The sequence below is a fragment of the Felis catus genome, chromosome X, assembly GCF_018350175.1.
Source record: "Felis catus isolate Fca126 chromosome X, F.catus_Fca126_mat1.0, whole genome shotgun sequence".
In the NCBI taxonomy this organism is placed as follows: Eukaryota; Metazoa; Chordata; class Mammalia; order Carnivora; family Felidae; genus Felis; species Felis catus.
Window position 1 is genome coordinate 100,710,155 of NC_058386.1, and position 23,332 is coordinate 100,733,486.

Here is a 23,332-nt window from a genome sequence, read left to right on the forward strand (position 1 = left end):
GCCCTACAAGATCTGACCTCTGATTATCCTTCTGAACTCATTTCCCACCATTCTCCCTTTTGTTCATTTGGCTTCAGCCATATTGGCTTTTTTTTTTCCTGTTCTTCTTGCAAACCAACTATGGAATCCAGATTCCCAATCCAAGTGAACAGTTTGAGTGACTCAGTAAGGTCCTCAGTGGGTGTCCGATCACCATAAACACAATGCTTAATTTGCATGGCGATAACTCTGAAAGTTCCAGCCCTCTGGAATTATTTAAGCAGGTCAACGCAGGCTTCAAGAATGTAGCCAGCCAAAATCCAGAGAAGAGCAACTAAATAATCAAAAAAAGTTGAGACAGGGGCCAGGAAACCCCATAAAAGGACACTTGAAATCCTGGCATGTCAGTAGTCTCTACCATGCTACCTCACCTCTGGTCAAATAGCACTTTACAATTTTTCTGTTGGGTTTTCATTCCCAAGGACATAACTCCCAATTCAACTGGAAGTCATGGGGTCATTAAGACCATGCTTCCTTTATATTCTCCAGAATGCCTATCATAGATCTATAAGCATTTAGCATGTGTTCTAAGGACCACCTGAATTGAGATGACATTTAGTGTCATTAAATTCAAAATCCAAAATGGTAAAGATGAGGGAAACTTGGCTTGGTTGAAAGAACTAACAGTTTGGCCTCAACCTGAGTTGAAAGAGGGACTATTCACTCTATCATACTCTTCCCACACCCAGGAGAGTGCTTTAGATACAGCAGGTGCTCCACAAATATTTGTTAAAAGGATGGATGAAAGGCTAAATACATTAACGCAAACTCAGGCAGTGTTATGCTAGGAAATAATGCTCCAGTGACAAGAAGCAAACAGTTTATTTTTCATTCTGTCTTCGTCAGATATCTGGGGTACCATGTCTATTTCTAGACAATCTAATTGAAGAGAGGCATCGCTAACTAGAATCCTGTGGGGGATAGACCAAAATTGTGAGTGTTCCAGAAATAGTATTAGACACCAGTGGAGTTCAACCTGATGGAGAGATGAAGAGGGGGGTATAACAACAGCCTTGCAATACTTGGAGGGCCGTCATGCAGAAGAAGGAACAGAATTGCTTTACGTACTCTAGCAGATAGTGCTAAAGGTTGGGAGTCCTAGAGAAACAAATTTCAGCTCAGAATAAGAAAGTGCTTTCTTACAATAATTAATGTCCCGTGCTGGAGTAGGCTAACTGAAATGGTTGTACACTCCCCTCCAATCGCATTTTTTTTTTCCGGGCAGGTAAAGGGTAATCACATAGCAGGATATTGTAGGGGAGATTTCTGAATTGAGAAGAAGATTGAACTGAGGAAGTGTTTTTCCAACTAGATTGCAACCCATTAGTGGAGCCATGAAATCAATTTGGTGGGTCCTGACTGGCGCTTCTTTCTTTTTTCCGGTGAATTAGAATACAATAGAAAGTATCAGAGAGCATCGCAGGTCACAAAGATGCAAAGATGAGTGCGGTGTTGAGTAGCCTATTTTGGAACCATGTTTACATATGTATGAATGTACCTACTGGGCCACAGCGTGACATGCTTTTCTTACCATGGGTTGCGATCGAAATTGTTTGAAACCCACTGCACCGAGACCTTTTCCAGTTTTCATATCTGGTGTCTAAGAATGCTTGTCTCTGTTGCAGAGGTCCAAAATTGCTGTCTATGAGAAAATGTGGTCTTACATGAAATCAGCAGAGCCATCTGTGTTTACCAAAACAACAGCAGACGGAGTGGCCCGGGTGCGGAAGTCCAAGGGAAAGTTCGCCTTCCTGCTGGAGTCAACCATGAATGAGTACATTGAGCAGAGAAAACCGTGTGATACCATGAAAGTTGGTGGAAATCTGGATTCCAAAGGCTATGGTGTGGCAACCCCTAAAGGCTCAGCATTAAGGTGGGTGGAATAATATAACAATATCCGTGTTGTTATAGTATTCCACCTACCCTGATGCATTTTGTTGTCATTTTCTTTCTTGTGGATTTTGAGGTAACTTTTAAAAGTTTAAAATCTACAATATTCCATGGAGTTAAATAAGACGGTAAATTATGGTTTCATCTATTTAATGCATCCATTTTTTTTTAATGTTCTCTCTCTGTGTTGTCCTCTCTGACTGTTTGTTGCTGTTTTAATTTTACAGTTCAACGGCTTTTTCAATTTAAATGGTAAAAGCCAAGTTATGGTGCCATATGTGACGAATGTTAATTGCATGGATGTGGTGTTCTTGTTACTTTTTTTCTCAAAGACAACTTCCCCATCCCGCACACTTCGGTTTTGAGCAAATGTTACCCTCCATGCCACCTTCCAATATTTAACCCTGTATTCGCTGTACAGACATTTTTCTAGCTCCACGTTCTGTGAAATTTAGCCAATTTGTCCTCTTGTGCTCCTTTTTATACGTTAACGATTTCCTACGCATTTGTGCATTTTCTTACAAGTTATGTTTTATCGTTTCAAGAAATGCTGTTAACCTGGCAGTATTAAAACTGAATGAGCAAGGCCTCTTGGACAAATTGAAAAACAAATGGTGGTACGACAAAGGAGAGTGCGGCAGCGGGGGCGGTGACTCCAAGGTCAGCCTCAATGTCACCACAACCGGGTACCCTTAGTGACGAGTAATCGGCAAGACTGTTATCTTATTACTGAGGAGAGAGCACAAGACGCACACAGAGAGTGGAATGACCAGGTTATTCCGCTGCCTGGCAGCTTTGGGAACCAGAAAGACTTTGGGGCACTGCCCGCATTTTTGATCTAACTTGGGTCCCTTCTTAAACTCCCAGACAGAGGCTCCCCCTCCACACCCCTCCCTTCCCCCCACACGCCAGACCGGTTGCCTTATGAAGGCCACGGTGTGGGTCTCCACGGCCTAGGCTCTCAAGAGCCCAAGGCTTTTCCTTGAGACTGTCCCCGCCTGCCTCACATGAGCGGTGTGAGAAGTCAAATCTATCTACTGAAAAGTCGGGTTACGGCCTTTTTTTTCCCCCTAAGGCATGATGGTTGCTCACCGAGGTTGATTGGTTGATTAGAGTTGCCTTCTTCAGTCGTGTGTATGAGTGATGAGATGTTGTTCTTCATATGCGGTGGCCTATTTAAGCTGGCCCCACTTAACTTGAAAAGCCAAAGAACGAGCTCGGTTTCAAGTTAAATGGGGTCTTTCTTCAGTAGGCCACCCCATATACAGACTCGGCAAAGATATTTTGTATCTTTAAACAAGCGCGTCGCCTAACCGTGATACTCCATGTGTATGAATCCCTGATTTGGCTTCTCCTTAGCCGTGTTCTTGGTTCAGGTAGGTCTAATTGTTATCCAGGCTGCCATCATGAGAAAACCCATCTCACTTGGCATTCCTTTGGCTCCATAATGCTCTTCGGGACTAGAAAGAACGAATAACCCTCATCCAAGCAACGAGAAGTAGTTGCAAGCTCAGAAGCCATGACAGCAAGTAGTGGAAGGACACGTTGGGTAAGTACAGGAGAGGACCTGACAACACAATCCTCCATGACCCAAAGGGCATGACAATTATATTGAAGCATGTAAGATCGACTCTTGTACAACCAAGATACCATGGGCATCTCTTAAGGTGAAGAACAGTGTTTCCCACACGCAGGCCAACAGACAGGCAAGCCAAACCTTTTCTCCTTCGGAGACAATGGTTACACCTCTGCTCTCCTCTTTCTCTCTCCATTCCGCAGGATCCTGATGGAAAAGTTAGTTTGCCAGTCTGCAGGATAACATGGGTTTGGAAACACTGATACAGAGCACAGAGCACTTTCAAAGTGATAAATTCAAATACAACTTTCTTCAACACATAATCTTACCAGGCATTGGTGAGGTCTTTTACTGTAAAACCTTGATTAACCAGAACTCACCTAACCACTACCCCAACTAACTGAATTGCCCCTCCTCAGTACTCCACATTGATGAGAAAGCAGCAATAGTACCAAAACAGAAGACTGCAACGAATTGATCTTTTGTTGTTGTTGTTAATCATTTGCCACGAGATGACCTGTGGTTAGGTCACATTCAGCTTTGTCTCCCATATCTTCTATCTGGATTGACCCTCAAACATTAGAGGCTGCTTCCCGGAGGCGAGAAAGTGGATACAAGCATTTTGAGGAAAAAAAAAAAAAAGTCATTAGCCAAGAATGAAACAAAATGAGTACTCTTATCGAAAATTCCATGCATCCCTTATGGATTCCAATTAATCAAGGTTTTACCGTGTGTCAGAAAGCAGTAACTTCCTTTCCCACCAGTGTGAACTGATGACAATCACAGTTTAGCCAAGCTTTGGGCTCCTTTGAGGTTTACAATGGCTAACCTGACACCTAGAGTATTTAGCACCTTCTTCTTGGTCTTTTTCTCATGTTGTTAGCAGGCCACGGAGAACCTAATTAGATCATGCAGGATGAAACCCGAGCTGGATTGGATACACTGCTCTCGAGAATTCACTCAGCATGGTTACGAAGGAGCCATGGACTGTGTCAAGATCCACATGATGCCAAGTGCCCAGAAGTTTTCAAATAACCAGATGTGTGATGTTACACAAACCAAAAAAATCTGCATGTATTTGGCCGAATGTTTACTTTCCACCCAGATGTTTTGGTATATCATGAAGACCCCTAGCACTTTAGACCAGCTATTTGCTAATTACAACGAGCAATCAAGCTTTTCTCTTTCCTCAGCTGATACTGCTGCAAAGTTATCAAGTAACTTTATTGCCAGCCCACGATTTCCAGATTATCTGATTTTTGATATGCAAATAGAGAAAGATCTCAGTAGAGCCTAAATGTTTCCAACTTCTTTGGCGTTAGTGCTACCTGCCAGGCATCTCTCAAATCGCTTGTTTTGGTCATCCCTCCAGCCAGCCTTTTGAAATAAGTCAACCCTTTTCTCAGCTCTGGATAATAGTAAAATGAGTGCTGCCTATCCAACGATGGCTTATTCTGTTTCCGGATTACAAGGAGCTTGCCTTTATCTTCTTCCTCCTTGCTACCTACGGTTCTCTGGGAGTGAGCAAGAGTATCGGGAAAGGGGCCAAGAGAGGTTTGTTAAGCAAATGAAGACTTTAGATTGTCAGTTGAAGTTTTTCCTTAAGAGAACAAATTTTTTTCTCAAATGTTGCAAGCATGTGTTAGATACAATCGTATCGGTCACAGACCTATCCGCTAAAGTATTTCTCACAAGGACCTCCACTGTGGCAACGTAGTATAGTAGGTTTGAATTACAAAACAGACGTAAAGTAATAAAACCATCCTTCTTCAAACCTGTTTTGTAATTTAGGACTTTCCCATTCAGACAGTCCTTCCCCTCCGTCAGTCCAGATCCATGCAGTTTAACTGAATTAGTAAAATGGCTTGGGAATTACACTTCCTGATTGTATTCCATCCCCAGTTAACATGACAACTGACTGTTGAATATATACCATCATTTCACAGAGAATGAGACCCAGAGATGGTGGTGACTTTGAGAAGGTCACACAGCTAATGCTGCCACAAATCTCTGCTGACTTTCAGGGTCACCTCTTGCGATGATACTGCAGACAGCAATTTATCACATGTACCCATCCAATGAGCAATGTGAATCTGATTGCATGTGATAGATTTCCCTAAGAATCAGGTTCATTCACAACTACCTGGCTTACAAGGCAAATGGCGTATTTAAGCCATTTCAGCCCTCAGTACTGATTACTAAAAATGACAATAATCACAAAGCCTGACATTTATGAGTGCTTTTACTTTTGCAAAAACACTCCCACACCTATTATCTCTGAAACGGGGAGAGGTGGAAAAACCTGTAATACTTATCTCTCGGTCTCTCTCCTGCGACCTTAAAATAACGCTAATATGGGCAGTTATGTTAAATTGTTGACTTTAACCCCCTGGCATGAGCCGTCATGCGTTCTAAGCCTAGTCTCAAAAAGTTACTCCTCTTTGGAAGGAACCAGCAATATTTTTGGGCTGTTTTAAATGTGCACGTGCCCAAACTAATGAAATAGATATTTACTTCATTTTTGAATACAGGGGATTAAGACAAGGTCAGTCACTGAGGTGGCCCCTGAGCCAGACCTATAGGCTAGAACTGACATACTGCTTGGTTTCACCAGTCTCCTGAACCTGGGCTAATAGGACCCCAACAAATCATACCTGATCCTTCCTTGATGGCCTACAAATGTACAGGCAAGGATCATGAAAGTTAGAGGTGTGGTCGGGGAATTTTTAACCTGCGAATCACCCTTTGTGTTAGTGCGTTATCACGGCGTGTGCGCAAATGCGGTAATTAAGAGCCAGTAGGTTGTTTCGGTAATAAACCCCAAGCACCAGGGCTTTGTGACACAGCCAGCGAAAGCCTGTCGCTGTGAATCACAGCAGAATGGGGATTTAGCTGCTGAATGACCACATAAGCACAGTCAGCCTCCCTCCACAGCTGCCCGTCACCTCAGACTTTCAAATTCTTCTGATCTTCCCCCACCCACCCTGCTTCACTCCCGTACTCTTGGGGAAAGGGCACCAGCTTAGCTCTCCTGAGTAGACTTACCTTACTAGAGGGGGTCTGGTCTGTGAAAGAAGCTATCTGTGACTGGAGTGATAAGGCGTTATGGACCCTACCCTACCTCACCCTAAAGTGGCCCTGGCTTCAGTTCCATCTAGGGATTCAGACTTCCAGTGTCTGTATGTTGCAAGCTGGAAACCGGCAGGCTTTGTGCTTTGGGGGAACATTGGAGCAGAACGTTTAAATGGAACCATTCTGAACCCCTTGACCGGAAGGAGAGCTGTAGGATAGGTGCCTTAGCTTGCAAGGCGTCTAGGGAAGTAAGCGATGACGATGCGATATGCAGTTAAACTTTGATCGATTGAAGAAGTGGTTGAATGAGCATTATGATTTCTAGGATATTGATAGAGAAATGCAGCGGGGTTATATTCAAAACTATACAGAGACTAGAATAAACTAACCAATGTGACCCTAGGGAAGGAAGCGCTTAGGGAACTTGCTTTCAGAAACTCAAAAAGTGGCTTGCAGTGAAAATGAGTTGTGTTTCTTTTCACGTGGGTGCTTTTATAGTACCTGGAAAGAGTTTGTTCTCTTAAGAAATTCAAAGTCATCCTTCCTTCTAATCGCTAGCAGACATTTTTTTAAACCTCAGGCATTTGCTTAGCAAGTCTCGTATCCAAAGATAGTAAAAAGTTGGTGGTACTTAGATGAATGAGGTGGTGCTATGTTTCCCATATGTATAAATGAGATCCTCCGTTTTGTGTGTATTTCTTCTTCCATGTATGTCTACAATCCTCCTCTCCTATGCCGCCGTCTCTTAACCGCTTCTCTTCCACACCCAGAATTCTTTGACATTCTTGGGCCTTGGGTAACGGATGTGAATCTACATCTGCCTTTTACCTGCAACAAGATGGACCTTTTATTGGCAGGAGCCATCCCTAAAGGTAGACATTTTGGATGCCCAGGGTTAAGACGGATCCCAATGACTCTTTATTGACACTGTTATGTGTGTAGGCAAGAATCATTACAGATCGATGGCACTTCCTGGGTCTTAGAAGAAGTTCCTGTGAATCACCGAGGCTGGTTTGGGATCAAGGAGTAGGGTGAGTATGTTATGCTCTTCGTTGGTTTGCATGTCTCTGTGCTGGTGCTGCCTCCTGGAAGTATGAAGAACCTGACAGTTTTCTTTCCTGGTAGTGACTAAATTTGCTCCTTGAACTTACTCAGGTCTTCTTCCCAAGAGCAAACCCTCACTTTCTCTCAAGTGGCTGCTTCAAGCAAGGGACCTTTTTGCCTTAAGAACTGAACCAGTCCAGTGACTGCCAAAACCATTGATTTTGCCAGATGGTGTTAAAGAATAAATTCTACCACCGGAAAAAAAAAAAATGTAATCCAGAAAAAAAAATTAATTAATCCATTCTCATGATTTTTTTTTAATTGACTGCGTGGCCTTAACATGATTTCTATGATTAAGACATGATTAGTTGCCTTTGGTGTTATCCTGATAACTTGAATGTGTTTCTTATTGACAAATAATGACCAAATGTTCAACACCAGAGCTACAGAAAGAGCAGCAGGAGTGAAAGGCCCGAAGGTAAGAATGCTATTGTACAATTGCCAAGAGGAAAGACACCGCTGCCGTGGCAGAGTGAAACGGTGTGTGTCTATACCCTTTCTGCCCCACTAAGACCAAATCGTTTGGTTTCCTTTCATTTGGAGAGAAGGTTATAGAACCACACTCTCCGAAAGGCAAGACAGCCATGGAAAAGAAACATGAAAGATTTGAAATGATTGAAATACATGCACTGTGGGTGGGAAGTTGGTGGAATGGGGGTGGGGGGTAAAATTTATGGAGAACAATTGAAATCCATTCTCTTTTGACTTTCTAGAGAGCGGTATAGCATTTGGCCCTTGGCACATGAGGCAAATCCCCATTGGTCACAGGTGGCAAAAGTGTGTTCCAAGCGCTAAATTCACCTTAAAGCTTCATTTCATCTGGCCTTGAAGCAAATATTTCTCAAAATATAAAACTAAGGCTATAGCATACTTTACATTGAAAAGAAAGAGAGGGAGAGAATGAGAGGGAAAAGACGGACTCTGCTGGTGCGTCCTGTCTAGTAACATCACTGCTGGCAAGTGCAGATAAGTGGATGCTGGAATGCGTGCTAGGAGAGGGTGGTATGTGCCCTGGCATGGCAGCAAGTAGTCAGGTTTCAGATCTGATATCCAGACCCCATTTGTTGTGATCTAATGGAGTGTAAGCTAAGACTGATTATCTTTCTATGGCTCACGGTCAAGAGAGGCCTATGGGGGGCCGGGGGGCCGGGGAAGAAGGAAGATGCTGGCACCCATCATATTCAACTCTCAGTGAACGTTTTGCCTAGAGTCGGGGGCATGACCTCGACATCTTCAGAAACACATATCATGTGGGTTTCCGATCTAATGTGAGATCAGTTTCTGTCTTCTCAGTCTATGTTTTTCTTTCTCGGTGCCACTGGGATGGACCAAAGGAAACACATTTATACATAATAAAACCCAACCAAATTTGGTAGTTTGAGTTTTTAATGGATCTCAAAACAGAGTTTTCCAGTGCATCATGTCCGTTATGACTTGGGGAAATATCTGTGGCCACGTTTTAACCAAAACTGTTGTCTCCAGATGCTTAACAACTTCCCTGAGCCCCTTCTCTCCATCAGGGATGAATTGAGTGAGTCTTCCCAGACAAATTGGGGTGTGTGAGATAGTCCACGAGCAACCATGGTTTTGGATTCCTGTTCCACATGGAGAGGTTGGACAAAGGCCGGGTTTGGCAGAAATCATCAGTGAAATTCGCAACTTGTAGAATCAAGGGGTCGATCCCGTTGAATTTGAGAGATTATCATCTGGAAATGCACTGGCTTCACTCACGTATCCACAAGTAACTTCTGTAGCCCAGATGCTCATCAATAGGTTTCAGTCACTAGCATTGTTAGGCCCTTAGTAAAATGACTCACAGCTTTCAACTCCCGATGTTATATGCATGCATTATTGAATTTGCTCTTTGCACTTATATTAAATTATGATCTCATTAGCAAGGAGTTAAATCGGTTTGAGCTACATTTGTGAACTACACAGATATAAATTCTCACTCAGAGGGAGCTTCTAGCAACTAAGCTCTGCATGACTGCCAATCATCAGGGCTGCCCCTGGGACTGAGGGTTGCTTGGGTGGCCAGAGCCCAGTAATGCCAGCAGTTGTAGGTATGTGCTCCCGGGTTGTGGAGAAAGCTCACGCTGATCCAAGGGAATGAAATAAACCCTCATTCTCCTAGAATCCTACATCCAGAAAGCCCTGTGAAAAGAATCAGATAGAGACTTTTTTTTTAAGACTCCAGATTCTGGTATAGTCTAGGGCATATTTTGAGCTGCAGTGACCTCCAACAGCTACCGTACGGAGAGGTCACATATCCCAAGATAACCAACAGAAAACAATATGAAGGACCTCAGAGCAAATCCTTCCATCTAGCAAGGAATCCTCTCCTGCTTGGTCATCAGGTGGCTTCAACTTAATAAATCAAGACCTACCTGGGCAGAGCTGTCTACGGCTGCCTGTGTGCACATGCCTGTGATTTCCCGAGTGATGCTAGGAAAAGGGAAAAAATCTAGGGAAGGAAGTGAGCGATTGGGAAAGGTGAGTTGTCACCATGAAAAGCTGAAAGATCTCCAGCAGAAAAGCCAGTGAAAGAGATGATGGATATCCTCCCTCCACCAGGCTGCAGACAGTTCTAAAAAGTCACCCCCCAAAAACCACTAGGTACCTAGAAGCAAGTGTCAGTAACCTGGAGTGAGGTTTAGATGAGGCATAAGGCGAGGGGAGGGCTTCCAGCTTAGGTTGTGATAAGCTTCCATTTTCATCATCCGGACACTGTGTTTGTTAGAGCAGGTTCTTAATTATGCAAATGCACCACCCTTACTCATCTATTTCTTTTACTTCTCTGTGAGCTCCTTGTCTTTCTCTGTAACCTACATATTTACCCATATATCTATCCCTCTCCCTCCTAAGGGCGCCATTGAAGATCTTCTGGCGTCATTAATTAAGCAGACATTTGCTCTTTAGGTGTCCCCGCTCAGAGACGAGAAGTGAAGCCACTGAGAGCAGGATATATCCCACAGTCTCTAGGGTAAACAAACTGTACTGCACCCCAGGTTCCTATATTTTTCAGGCTCAGAGACATATATCTACAGTACAGATTTTTATACCAACCCTTTCAGGATTGTCATTTGGAGGAATCAGCTTGATCATTAACTCACTAGGCCATTTTTTCTTCTTTCCCCCTCTGGCGAGACTCCACACCCTCCCATCACTCCGCACATTTCTCTCTTTGTTCATGACTCCAAACTGCCTATTTGGGGCATTTCCTGAACTTGAAATTGAAAAATAAATAAGTTGGACACTTCTTTGGAAATAGAGCAAAAATTTTAGTTACTTTTTTTTAAACAAATAGTTCCTACCTTCACAGAAAAGAAAATGGTCTTCTTGTCCTAAAATAGTCTCCAGATGCAATGCTGGCCATCACTGAGAGAACACTGAACTGGTTGGCACAGCCCAGGAATGAGCTGGGAACCTGGACAACCGCCACCTGGGGCTGGATGCTTTGGATTAGTGAGCACAGTCCTTTGTAGCTGAGGTACTGCCCAGTGTGGATGGCAGAGATAAGCAAAAATTTGTATCAGCCAGTTAGGGTTGTTGATGTTGATGTTGTTGTTTCAAAAGTAGAACACCTTTTCACGGCGCTACGAATTATAGGACTACCTCTATTAAAAGAGAGCGAAAGAGAGATGCCACTCCATGCCTGTCCCCCATACTCAGGATCCACTGTCCCACCACAGCTCAGAACTGCCCTCACATCCTTTTAAATGACTCTCTAACTCACATTTGCTCTTACCCTCTCCATCCGATCCACAATCCATATACATTTCTATGACTCGGGCGCGGCACACGCCGTTCTCTCCTTGAGGGAGCTTTACACTCTCTGAACATTGTTTAAACAAAATGGAACAAAGGGTTGGAGTTTGTAAGTAGTTACTCCGGTTCATTTCCCATTTCCCAAGAAGCTTTGCATTTTAACGAGGAATGATGTCCACACGTAGAGGGGTGTGATTCTCATGGTGGAATTTCAGGTACCCGTGAGGAAAATAGTTTGGGACAGTGGGATATTCCCACACCCCCTGAAATTACATCACCAAGCTCTCCTGTTCGCTCCCTGAGCCTCCTAACCCTTGCCTTTGTCTTGGGAGGGCTGTACTCAGCAGAAGGTTCGTAGCCAACCCTTCAGAGGGGAGAATTCCTGAGTAATTTCCATGATAGGAATCTGACCTACTTTTTAAATTCTTTCTGTTCTCTATTGAGGTGAGTACAATAAATATTTCTGACTTATAATTCTCTTAGGTACTAGTTAAGGGCCTGCAGTAATTGCTGTGAAACATTCCCCTGGAGACATATAGCCGCAGCACGCTGAACGGCCCGCTGCAAGATACGCCCTTGCTAGGTTGAGAGCTACTTGGAGTACGGTGGTCCCCAAAGACAAACTTCATTATGAACATCCAAGCGCAAAGAACAAATCTAAGGAGCACTGCTACCCTTTTGTGTGTTCCATTGGAGAATGCACAGTGCAGAGTTGAATATATAGTAATTTGCCCTCTGGCCTGCCCCATAATTTGCTGCGCAAGTTTAAGTAGATTGCTTAACCTATCTGTGCTTCAATTTCTTCACTTACAAAGTAGAGACCATAAATCTACCTTCTTAGAGTAATCGTTAAGCTCGAACAACAATAATTATGATAATTTTGTAAAACACCAGGCTGAAAACAAAGCACTAAAAGAGAGTTATCTACTCAAAACAAGTATTTGTTGAGAGAATGATTCTAAGCAGGGATGCAAATACCTAAGCCATGGTCCCTGCACTTGGAAAGCACATGGTCTAGTGGGAGTTACAAGACATGGGTATAAATTATAGGGCCAGGAAGAAGATGAAGGAGGGAAGAAAATATTGAGGTGGGGAGAAATGGTTTCATGGGGAAAGTGATGTTTAAAATGACCAAATGCCCACCTAATTCCTCTTTCTTTAAAATACCAAATTGTATGTGTGTGTGTGTGTGTGTGTGTGTGTGTGTGTGTGTTGGTGTGTGTTCATTTGATTTGGATTGATCTGGGCAGTACATCCAGTAAAGTACAGTAAGAGAGAAAACGGCAGTTTTGCTCTGCCATCTCGGAAATTTATTCCCCCCTGCAGCAACCAACAGTTCTTGGAGATTTGGGCCTTTAAAGTATTTTCTTTTCTTGGCAGCTATCCTCACCTTGTTCAGTGGTATTATCTGTGATTTCTGATGACCGTTTTCATGCTCCTTGGCTGCGCTGCTGCTTGGAATGTTTGTTTTTCTCCTTCATTTTTATTTAGAAGTTCCCACACGCCCATTGGTTTGCTGCAGATTTCATAAGCCCTGCGATTTTCTTTTTCCCCAAAGACTAAACTTCTAAAAGTATATCATTTGTCAGATTTCTCTAAAGTCCCTGGGCATTGGATGAGGTCTGGCTGCTCTGGGACAAACTCGGCACAGTTGACACTCGGGGCTTAGTTGTGGCCGCTGTCCTGTGCCAAGTGGGGCGTTGAGCAGCATCCCTGGCCTCTGCCCACTAGATGCCCGCAGGGTCCCCTCACCCAGCTGTGACAATGAAAAATGACTCTAGACTTTGCCAAACATCCCCCTGGAGGACAAAATGACCCCTGATTGAGAACCATTGCACTAACTTCACCTCCACTGTGACCGCGGAGGCGGTAGCGACGGAGAGCGGTTAGCTGCCATTCTGTGGAAGCCACCGGATGGCCCACACCAGGGACAGGCCATTTGTCAGAAGTAGGACCCCAAATTGCTGGCCTACTGAGCCTGGGTTTTGGTAAGAGCGGACGGTGGCAACCCAGAACAGGCCCCGGCACGGGAAAAGCCTTCCATCCTCCAAAACCAGTGCTCCTCAAACTTTCTTTTGTTCCAGGACCCCTTTACACACTTAAAAAGTATAGGGAACTCCAAAAAGATTTTGTTGATGTGTGTCCTACTAATATTTACCGTATCTGAAATTAAAATGGAATTTTAAAAGAATGTACTCATTAATTTATTTTAAAAATAAAAAACCCAATATATGTTAACATAAATAACATGCTTTTTATGAAAACTATACTTTTCCAAAACAAAATTAGTAAGGAGTCCCATGATTTCCAAATCTCTTTAATATCTGGCTTCCTATAAGAGAATCGGATTCTCTTCAATTCAATTCAAGCAATTCATTCAATTGCTTTTTCGTTGCAATATCACATGTCATGAAGCCTCCAGGAAACTCCACTGTACCTCATGAGACAATAAGAGCGAGAAGGGTGAGGGATGTCTTAGTGTTATTATAAAAACAGTTTTGACCAGGCAGACCCTCTGATGAAAAGGTTTCAGGGATTTCTCCAGGGGTTTTTGGACCACACATTGAGAACTATTACTCTGAGCTAACATGTAACAAACACTATTATCAACCTCGTTCCCTTGATGGTTGACAAGCTTCTTTAAAACCCAGGATCTCTAGAGAGAGATCGCTATTTGGACCATAGTGTGAGTGCCTTAGACCAGTCTGCTCTGTTCCTGAGATCTAGTGAGAGCCACTGTACTGAAGAAATGGGGTGAAGTCATTTGAAGAACACAGTACTTTGAGGGAGGACAGGGACTGGTAAGGACTTAGAGAGCAGGATGAGGACACTGCGCCCTTTGCAGGAAGACAAGGAGAAGCACAGAAAGGGGAAAGAACATGCTTTGTGATTTTTCCTGTGGTCCTGATGGAATCGGGCACCCAGGTGCTATTGGGAAGCATCCCCCTGCCATCTGAGCCTGTGTGCCAGTGAGCACTGGGGGAGAGGTGGTGATAACACAAAACCTATAAGGGGAAAGGAGAAACCAAAGGGGGCCAGACAGCGGGAAGCAGGGGAGAAGGCGGTTCCAACACTGATCTCAGGGCCACAAATGGCCTGTCCGTCCTTTAAGTCTTAGACTTGGGGCGCCTGGGTGGCTCAGTCGGTTGAGCGTCCAATTTTGGCTCAGGTCATGCTCTCACAGCTCGTGAGTTCGAGCCCCGCGTTGGGCTCTGTGCTGACAGCCCAGAGCCTGGAGCCTGCTTCTGCTTCTGTGTCTCCCTCTCTCTCTGCCCCTAACCCACTCACATTCTGTCTCTGTCTCTCTCAAAAATAAATAAACATTTAAAAAAAATTTTTTTTTTAAAGCTTAGACTTGGGGCACCTGGCTGGCTTAGTTGGTGGACCGTGCAACTCTTGATCTCAGGGATATAAGTTCAAGCCCCACATTGGGTGTAGAGATTCCTTAAAAACTAAACATTTTTAAAAATAAACAAATAAATAATAAATAAACAAATAAATAAATAAGATTAAAAGTCTAAGACTTGACTTTCACTGCCAAGAATATTTTAAAGAGGCTCAAAGTTTTATTTGAATATCTTTTGTTGCTTTGCATCCCAAGCAAATCTGGTTGGCATTTGAGAAGGCTAAGGTTCTGGGCAATGATTGAAGGAACTTGTTTAAAGTATAAAAAGGACCTCAATTTGCCGATGAGATACAAAATGCAGATGTCCTGGCTGCCAGGCCCAGCACCAACCGAGAAAGGGTCATCTCTCTGACACTCAAGGTTTACGGTTTTTCAAATCTCAAGTACTCTGCAATTGCATATTGTTTTAAATGATGATACATTTCTCAGAATGTCTCAGGATGAGATGGTCTCTCTGCTCTCAACAGCCAAGGGGGAAAGAAAGGAAACAGGCTTGGGGTCTGTCAGAGTCTGATAGAGGCCAGATCTCTGGGACTATAGAAAGTCTTACCCGTGAGTGGATATGTTGGTGGGTCCAACTTATCCCAGATAAGCTAAGAAACTCTATGGTATGTCCATAGTAACAGAAACGTGTCTGCTTTCCTTCTCGTAAGTTGGTGGCATTCAGAATAACACGCTCTGGTATTGGCAGTATTGCTCATGTGAATCTGAACACACGGTAGTTTATTGCCTCGTAACACAATTATGCCACCCTCTCTATATAATGCATTTGTTATCTGAAGTTGTGAGAGATGCTTGATTTAAAATTCATTAGCTCTAGAAAGATGACAAGGTAAAGGTCATTATTCCTATTTTGCAGCTGAAGAAATTGCGAAGGGAAGAAATCTTAACCTGGGGACCAGTAGGGTTTCCTGCGTTTGCTCAGTGGCTCTGACTGCAGGCCTTGCACTTTAAGAGGTGGAGGGCTAGGGAACCATGGCTGGCCTCCTGGGGATGCAGCAGCCTCTCAGTTGAAGCAGTCTTCTCTTACTAGAACAGCTTACCTAAAGTGTTCCTCTACGATACTACCCACAGTTGGCCATTTTAGACCGGGCCATATTAATAATCTGCTTTTAAACAACCTGCTTCACCCTCCGGTCATCTGAGCTGACTGCAAACCTTCGGCCATATCAGAGAGACAGCCAGTCAGTAACAAAAAGAAGCCACGGGCCAGTTCTCTTGTTGTTGAAAGCGCCCCCATCCAAAACTCAGAGCTCCACGTTATACTATCACTCCTAAGACCGGTCCGTGCATGAGGGTGGAGTGACGACACGTGTACAGTACGGTTCTTTCTGAGATCATGTGCATCTGGGCGACAGCTGTGTGTACTAAACGACAACTGGTCAGAAGGCATGTTACTCACGTAGAATCCATATCCTATTCTATTCAGAGTCATCCCTTTGGTTCCGCATATGGAAACGCTTCCCCTTCCAGCCCCATCCCCTTCCCCACTCCTCCATAGAACTCGCTTTCTGTCTGGAAGTACAACAAGACACCCGGTTAGATCAAACCTAACCCACCTCCGTCACAAAGCTACCGCAAGCTGCCGCCGACGATTGTCACCTGAGGGGAGACCCCCCCCTCACCACACACAGCCTATCCGAGGAGTGCCTTTGTTTTTTCGTATCCTCATTATTTAACAGTGTGTGCCGATTACTCAAAGCGATATGGGCAGGCCCTGGTAAACATAGCGTTGCTGTAGTGTTAACTTTTTATAAGGTAATGCTCAGGTTGCCTGCAGTGTCTAAAATTACTCTGTGGCCAGGGCCCCCTGCTTTATCGCTTTCTATAGTTTTAAAGTAGTTTGAAGCTTGAATAACATAAAATAACATAATATAATGTTATTTATGTTATTTCCCACGTGAAGAACGCCTGTAAACCTTGCAGTATTGAAACTCAGTGAACAAGGCATCTTAGACAAGCTGAAAAACAAATGGTGGTACGATAAGGGGGAGTGTGGAGCCAAGGACTCCGGGAGTAAGGTCAGTCGCTGAAGGTCTTTTTGTACTGATTAGCAATCACGTTTTGAACCACTGTTTATTTTCCACCCCCAAACGGCTTTCCTTCCCAACACACACTCCCTGACACAGTGGGACCCCTTTATAACACCGGCGCTAAAGGGACCAGGCCCACAGCAGCCTCTAGGCCTGCCAGGTGACATCAACCCTTGACCCGGAAGGAGCAATTGTTGACATGGCCACGCAATCCGGCCCAACGCACTTCCAAAGCTATAAAATACCGAGCTGTGTTATAAAGGGGTTTTACTGTATTTCACATTTCGAAAGCTCAAAGAGAAAAATCTAACAACCACAACAACCCCTCCCCCCCCAAAAAAAGATCCATTTGTGACAGTACTTTTTCTTTACCTGTTACCGTGTCAGAGACTTTATAGTTGTAAATTCCTTTGGTTGTTAATATATTATGTCGATCCCATCTGAAAACAGTCAAAGAAATAAATAACCAAGACTGGTCTCTGTAAGCAGAATGCTTAGTCTCCTCCCAGCTGCTATCGTATTGAGTTCAGCCTCTATTTGGATCTCAAATATAATTAAGTCTGTCACACTCCTCTCTTCCAAAGGTGTCATTTGAATCTCTGTACGTAATACTTTTGAAATTGAGTCGCATGCTCCTTAAGGGTATACATTGTCAGGATAACATCACATTGAGAAGCATGAAACACTCTTCCCCGCCTCCTTCCTGCCCCCCTTTGCTCCCCTAAGAAAGTTCTTTTTAGTTTCAGTTTTTTGCCTCGCCTTTTTTTGAACTAATATTGTGGTATCAGTTAATTCATTTCATGAAGTGCCACTCATTTTCCCTGTGCCGTGAACCATTTTGCTACTGGTTTTCCACAGCCCACAACGGGAAATTCTGTGAAGCTTAAATGCAAAGAACGCAAAACTCTTCCTTGTTGCTACAGCACAGCATGGGTTCTGTCAAAGGCCACGTCTCCCCCGTCAAATACCGCATGCATAGAACAATCTCCTGGCAGAGGGAGGGTTACCAGCACTGGTCCATCTCCAGATGGACTGTGGAACCTCCTGGCAGATAGCCTCACCAGCCTCCTTCCGGAGATGATCCACTGTCTCATCAGTGACAGAAACTCTTACCACTTCTCCAGTTACCTGTCTTTTATGCTGGAAGAGTGACTATCTGCAAGTTTATTGTGGACATGAGGCACGCATACCCCGGCCCTCCCCAGCCGTGCACTTCGATTCCCATTGGCCTTTTTATGGAGGTAAACAAGTATGGGACTGGCTGTCATAAAAATAGCATCAGGACATGGCCACGTCATCTCTCCATTTAATCCTTTAAGTGGTACCAGGACTAGATGAGCCACAGGAGTGCTGAGCGCCAGCTTACAGCCATCAATCTGCTCACCGCGTTGTCATTTGAGTAAGATACTCAATTCACCCACTTAACAATGTGGGCATTCCATTCGATTGCATTCAGCAGCAAAATGGTTACATTCCCTCTAAAAAGACTACAAAATGCTATTTTATTTATTTATTTTTTTCAAAGAAAGGCTCCTGGCCCTTGGTGTGTCCTACCTCAAGGTAGGGCTCAAGACACCAACTTTTTTCTTTCCATTGTTCAGCAGTTCAGTTTTTGCTCTTTCATACAGGCAGATAGCTTAGTCAGATTTGCACAGTTTGACCTGAATGTCACTGACCGGCTTCCTCAATTTCCGCCCCCCCCCCCCCATTTTAAATAGAAAACAGACAAGTGTAGTATTTTTTTAATTACTCACTACATTCCCTGGAGTAAAGCTAAAAACGAGCTGGATTTATTTATTTATTTACTTACTTATTTATTTTCATCATCAGCCTCCTGGAGAAGCTTTCTGATTGGTGTGTGGAGCCAATTCAGGACCCAGTGGGTCCTCCTGACAGTTTCCCTAAACTCTCAGGAAGACGGAAGGGAGCCAGTTCTTTATGCTGTGCCCTCGTTCCAGCAGCACAAAGACTTGCCGCCCTGAGGATGAGAACTTAGCAACCAGTCCCCGAAGGGAGCAATTCCTCAGCCACCAGGGGAAAGGGGAGAGCTAATAATCCCTTTTAAACAAACCCTTGTGAAGTCACTCCCCAGATAAGAGTGTCCGGCACCTCTAATATTCTCACCTGGTAGCTTAAAGACAAGCCGTTGACAAGTTTGTCACAGGGAGAACAAGGGAGAAAGGGGTGTTGCGGGCCAGAGAGGGGAAAGAGTGCTTCAAGTCCCCAAATGAGAAGAGTGTTAACATTTATAGAGATTATGCCACGGCTCAACTCTGGCAAATGGCACCTTGAGGCTGGCAGAGGAACACATTGTGCTTGTGTTTACACTTTTGCTCCCATGGCCAAGTGCTGTTTTATTTAGTTGCTGACACCGTTCGGAGGCACCGAAGGAATTAAGGAGTCCAAATAAAAGAACATCTAGGCGAGGATCACAACTGTCAACAGAAGCACAATCTACCATCTTGCGGGCCACTGTGAAACAGCAGCCGGTTGCCAGAGTCGAGCCATAACACTTACATCAATGTTTAGTTGTTTTACAACCGAGAACTATCCTATATTGTTGTCATGTGTTATAATGTCCCATTGCTTTTGTTGCCCCCAAGAACTAATCACGTTGTTCATTTCTCTTAGGACAAGACCAGCGCTCTGAGCCTGAGCAATGTGGCAGGCGTTTTCTATATACTTGTCGGAGGTCTGGGGCTGGCCATGATGGTGGCTTTGATAGAATTCTGTTACAAATCACGGGCAGAGTCCAAACGCATGAAACTCACAAAGAACACCCAAAACTTTAAGCCTGCTCCTGCCACCAACACTCAAAATTACGCTACATACAGAGAAGGCTACAACGTGTATGGAACAGAGAGTGTTAAGATCTAGGGGTACGGTCAAGGTCTAGTAAACTAATCAGCCTTACATGACTGTATGTGAATCTCTTTTTTCTTTCTTTGTGTTTTTTACTTCGGTTTATTGTTTCAAGTATTGTCCAGTCTTTGCAACCATTTGTTTCTTTGAAAACAATGGTTGTGCTTTCTCGTCGGGCAGTAGCGCTTTTCTAATAGCACCGTCGTAATTATACTGTGGCCTGCAACCCAAAAGGAAGAGAAATTCTCTAGAGCTGCGCTGTTCCGTGGAAATATTTGTGAGCTGCCCATGTGAACCACAGGTGTAATCTGAAGCGCTCTAGTAGCTACACTTCTTTAAAGCAACACAAGTGAAATTAACTTAATGAGACATTGTGTTTAACCCAATATACCCAAGATATCGTTCCAACATGTTATCGATATGTAAAACGAATGAAATATTTTACATTATTTTCTTCACCCTAAGTCTTGGAAATCTGGGGTGTGTTCTATCCTCATGGCACATCTCAACGTGTCCTAGCCACCTATTGAGGGTTCGGTAGTCACATGTGGCTGCCGTTTTGGACAGCGCAGTTCTACAGAGAGCAGCCGTTCTGGAACTGATGGTAAAACGAGGAATGGAGGCAGGGCGTTGCCCCCTTCAGAAAGGCAGTGCTTCCATGGGGCACGGCGGTTCTCTTAAGTGTAAGCCTGAGACCATTTCTCGAATCTTTGAGTTCCTTTGTTGTCCGTTTCTTGGAAGCGATATTCAGGTAAGTGTCTCCCAAAGAACAGTTGAGGCTCCCCGCTGCTGGCTGCTCCAAATCCATACTTAGATAAACCTGACTGGTGCCACCTTGTCTGGGAGCTACAGCCAACTCCCCAGCCTTCCTCTAACCAATAACTCAGACACGTGCAAAGGCAAGCTTGCAGTAGAATGATCATCTATCTGTCCACTCTGGACGTGTTAAAAAGAATACAGTCTTGCTGTTATCTTCAAGTGCATCTGTCGTCACCAACATGCCTCTCTGCAAGGAAAGAGAACAATTAGCAACTTCGTAGCCCTTACTTATTTCAGGTGGGAGATTTGTTACCCCACAACTCAACGACACCATGAATTTCCTGAATGCGCTTGAATTTCTACAAATGCAGTATTTGTGTTTTTGGTCCCGTTGTATTTCACACCGTGGAGCTAAATTCAGCCAATTTTTAAATAATATTTCATCCAAACAAATCCTGTGTCTTCACCGCGGAAAGTATTATCTTGTTTGAGGAAGTTGCTGGTTGTCCTTTCCTGCTATAGACTGCAAGCCTGTGCCACAACATACCCAGTACACCGAGCTAACCCCCTGAGTGTTCCCAGCACATCGCTGATTGTACAGTACACAGGTTCGTCTGTAATTAGTGTTGTTTGCGTGCAAGTGTTTAATGTTCAGGGTGCTTAAAATATTTTACTCTTGAGTAGCTTCTATTGGTCCATTACAATTTGGGGCACATGATCTGCTCTTCCGTAGGGTAGTGCTGGGTGATTTCAGCTTACCTTAATTATCCCAAATTCTGAGATACTGGCATCCAAAAAAAAAAAAAAGAATACATCTGAAATCCTCATAACAGGTTTTCAAGTTTTTCACATCTATTGCCTCGTTTGAGGTCAGGGGTCGCAAAGTGTTTTCCCTTTCGTGGCAGTTCTGGAACTAGGGCCCAGACGCTCTTCCTCCTACAGTAGTCTCTTCGCAAATCCATTCTGCCTCTAACCACCGGCGGCCTGGTGGTTTCCAGGAACCTTGAAATTCCAGTGGGATCCCATCAAACCGAAGGCAGATCCAAAGTCTGTGTCCCAGTTTTTTACAAAAAAGGCACACACCTCACTTCTTATGCATTCGACACGAGGTAGTAGAGTCAATCTCTCCTACCTTCCCCACAAAGACTCTTTCTGAGACAGTATCAGGACTCAGGGTCACACAGCCTCCAGACCCTCTCTATTAGCAGCCATTCCATCTGAGAATCCATGTTCTGCTGGACCACAATAGCCTCAACCTCTCATTCAAGCCCCAGAAGAGTGCCTCTTAAATGTCAGTGTGCCTTGTGAGTCACCTGGAGAACTTATAAAACTGCGGATTCTGGGGCACCTGGGTGGCTCAGCCAGTTAAACGTCCAACGCTTGATCTCGGCTCAGGTCATAATCTTGCAGTTCGTGAGTTGGAGCCCCGCATCCGGCATCTGCGCCGACGGTGCGGAGCCTGCTTGCGACTCTGTCCCTCCTTCTCTCCGCCCCTCCCCTGCTGGTGCTTGCTCTCAATACGTAAACTTTAAAAAAATGCAGATTCTGATTCAGCAGGTCTGGGATGCTGCCTGAGAGGCTACACTTCTCACAATCTCCCGGGCATCGTTGGTGCCACTGGTCCAGGGAGCAGTAAGATTCTAGAGAAAACTGTCTCAGGGCATGTAATTTAAGGAAAGAAAGGAAAGAGAGAGGGAAGGACAGAGGGGAAAGAAAAGACAGAGAGAGAGAGAGAGAGAGAGAGAGAAAGGGAAAGAAAGAAACTTGGGGTCAGCAAACCTGTGGGCAGAATGTTGCAGTCCTGAAGTGAATGCCCTGAAGTGAAGTTGCCACAACTTCTGACGTGCTCTCTTTTCTTTAGTCACCTTGGTTGCTGATCCATTTTCTGAAGCAAAATTCAGGCCACATGACACAAAACTCACATTTTAATAGACATCAGTGCCAGTGTGGTTACGGCCCAGTTAGCTAGTACCTTGGCAACTATCCCTAGGATGAAAAGAAAAGCTGAGAAAAGCCTCTACAAACAAGTCTGTCCTCTGAGCCTATGTGAAGTCCCCAGACAAGAAGGAGAAGCCTCACGGGATGCCAGAAGAATCCTTCCATGTGTCAGTCCAAGAGGCACAAAGCAAGCTGAGCAGGAAACAGAAACCTCTCTGCTGTCCTCAGCCAGTTTGGTAACGTAATGGTAGGGGAATGTTGGTTAAGTGAAGGGCGAGCCCTTTATCCATTCATCTTTTAATTCCCAGGAAGTTCTCTGAGTTGGCCTAGATCTGTCAAGGTCCATGCAGGGGCACAGAGATCAAGAGGCACCCTGAGATTTGACTTTTATTGCCAATTATCAGAGCCAGCCTTAGGAGTTAGGGGTGCCAGTAACTCTTGAGGAAACATGACCCCAGGGCAAATCACCTGCAAAAATATGATTGAGCTGAAACGTGGTTAATAAAAAACATCCTTGGGGTGCCTGGGTGGCTCAGTCAGGTAAGCGTCCGACTCTTGATTTCAGCTCAGGTCGTGCACTCACGGTTCTGGCGTTCGAGCCCCTCGTCAGGCTCTGCGCTCTGGCTCCCTCTCCCTCTGCCCCTCCCCCACTCGCACACCTGTGCTCTCACTCTCTCTCAAAAATAAATAAACTTAAAAAAAAAACCAAACACGTCCTTTGAAAGCAGAGTCATCTCTCCTTCTGTATGGGTGAGAATAGTCAGGATTATTGGACTTGTGGGAAGGCGTGCCTCAGCCTCAGAGCCAGCGCCCAGGAGGGAGCACACAGCCTCCCGACTGCCTGTTGCCTCTCTGGGTTACTGACCAACTCCCGGAAGCGTGGCC

At 44.4% G+C, this 23,332-nt stretch overlaps 1 protein-coding gene across 7 annotated transcripts in view; it reads left to right on the top strand.

The window, feature by feature from the left end:
• Positions 1-23,332, top strand: part of GRIA3 (glutamate ionotropic receptor AMPA type subunit 3) — a 266,792-nt gene that overhangs the window by 239,610 nt on the left and 3,850 nt on the right. For 4 of the 7 annotated variants that reach the window (XM_019824236.2, XM_023249377.2, XM_023249378.2 and 1 more), the window contains 3 exons: positions 1,665-1,912; positions 16,762-16,876; positions 19,520-19,767. In XM_019824236.2, the coding sequence (XP_019679795.1) occupies positions 1,665-1,912; positions 16,762-16,876; positions 19,520-19,765 (609 nt within the window). In that variant the 3' untranslated portion in view covers positions 19,766-19,767. Of the gene's footprint in view, positions 1-1,664; positions 1,913-2,474; positions 2,590-16,761; positions 18,606-19,519; positions 19,768-23,332 lie in introns of those variants that run through there. The other 3 variants (XR_002152751.3, XM_011279433.4, XM_019824237.3) reach the window with 3 other exon arrangements.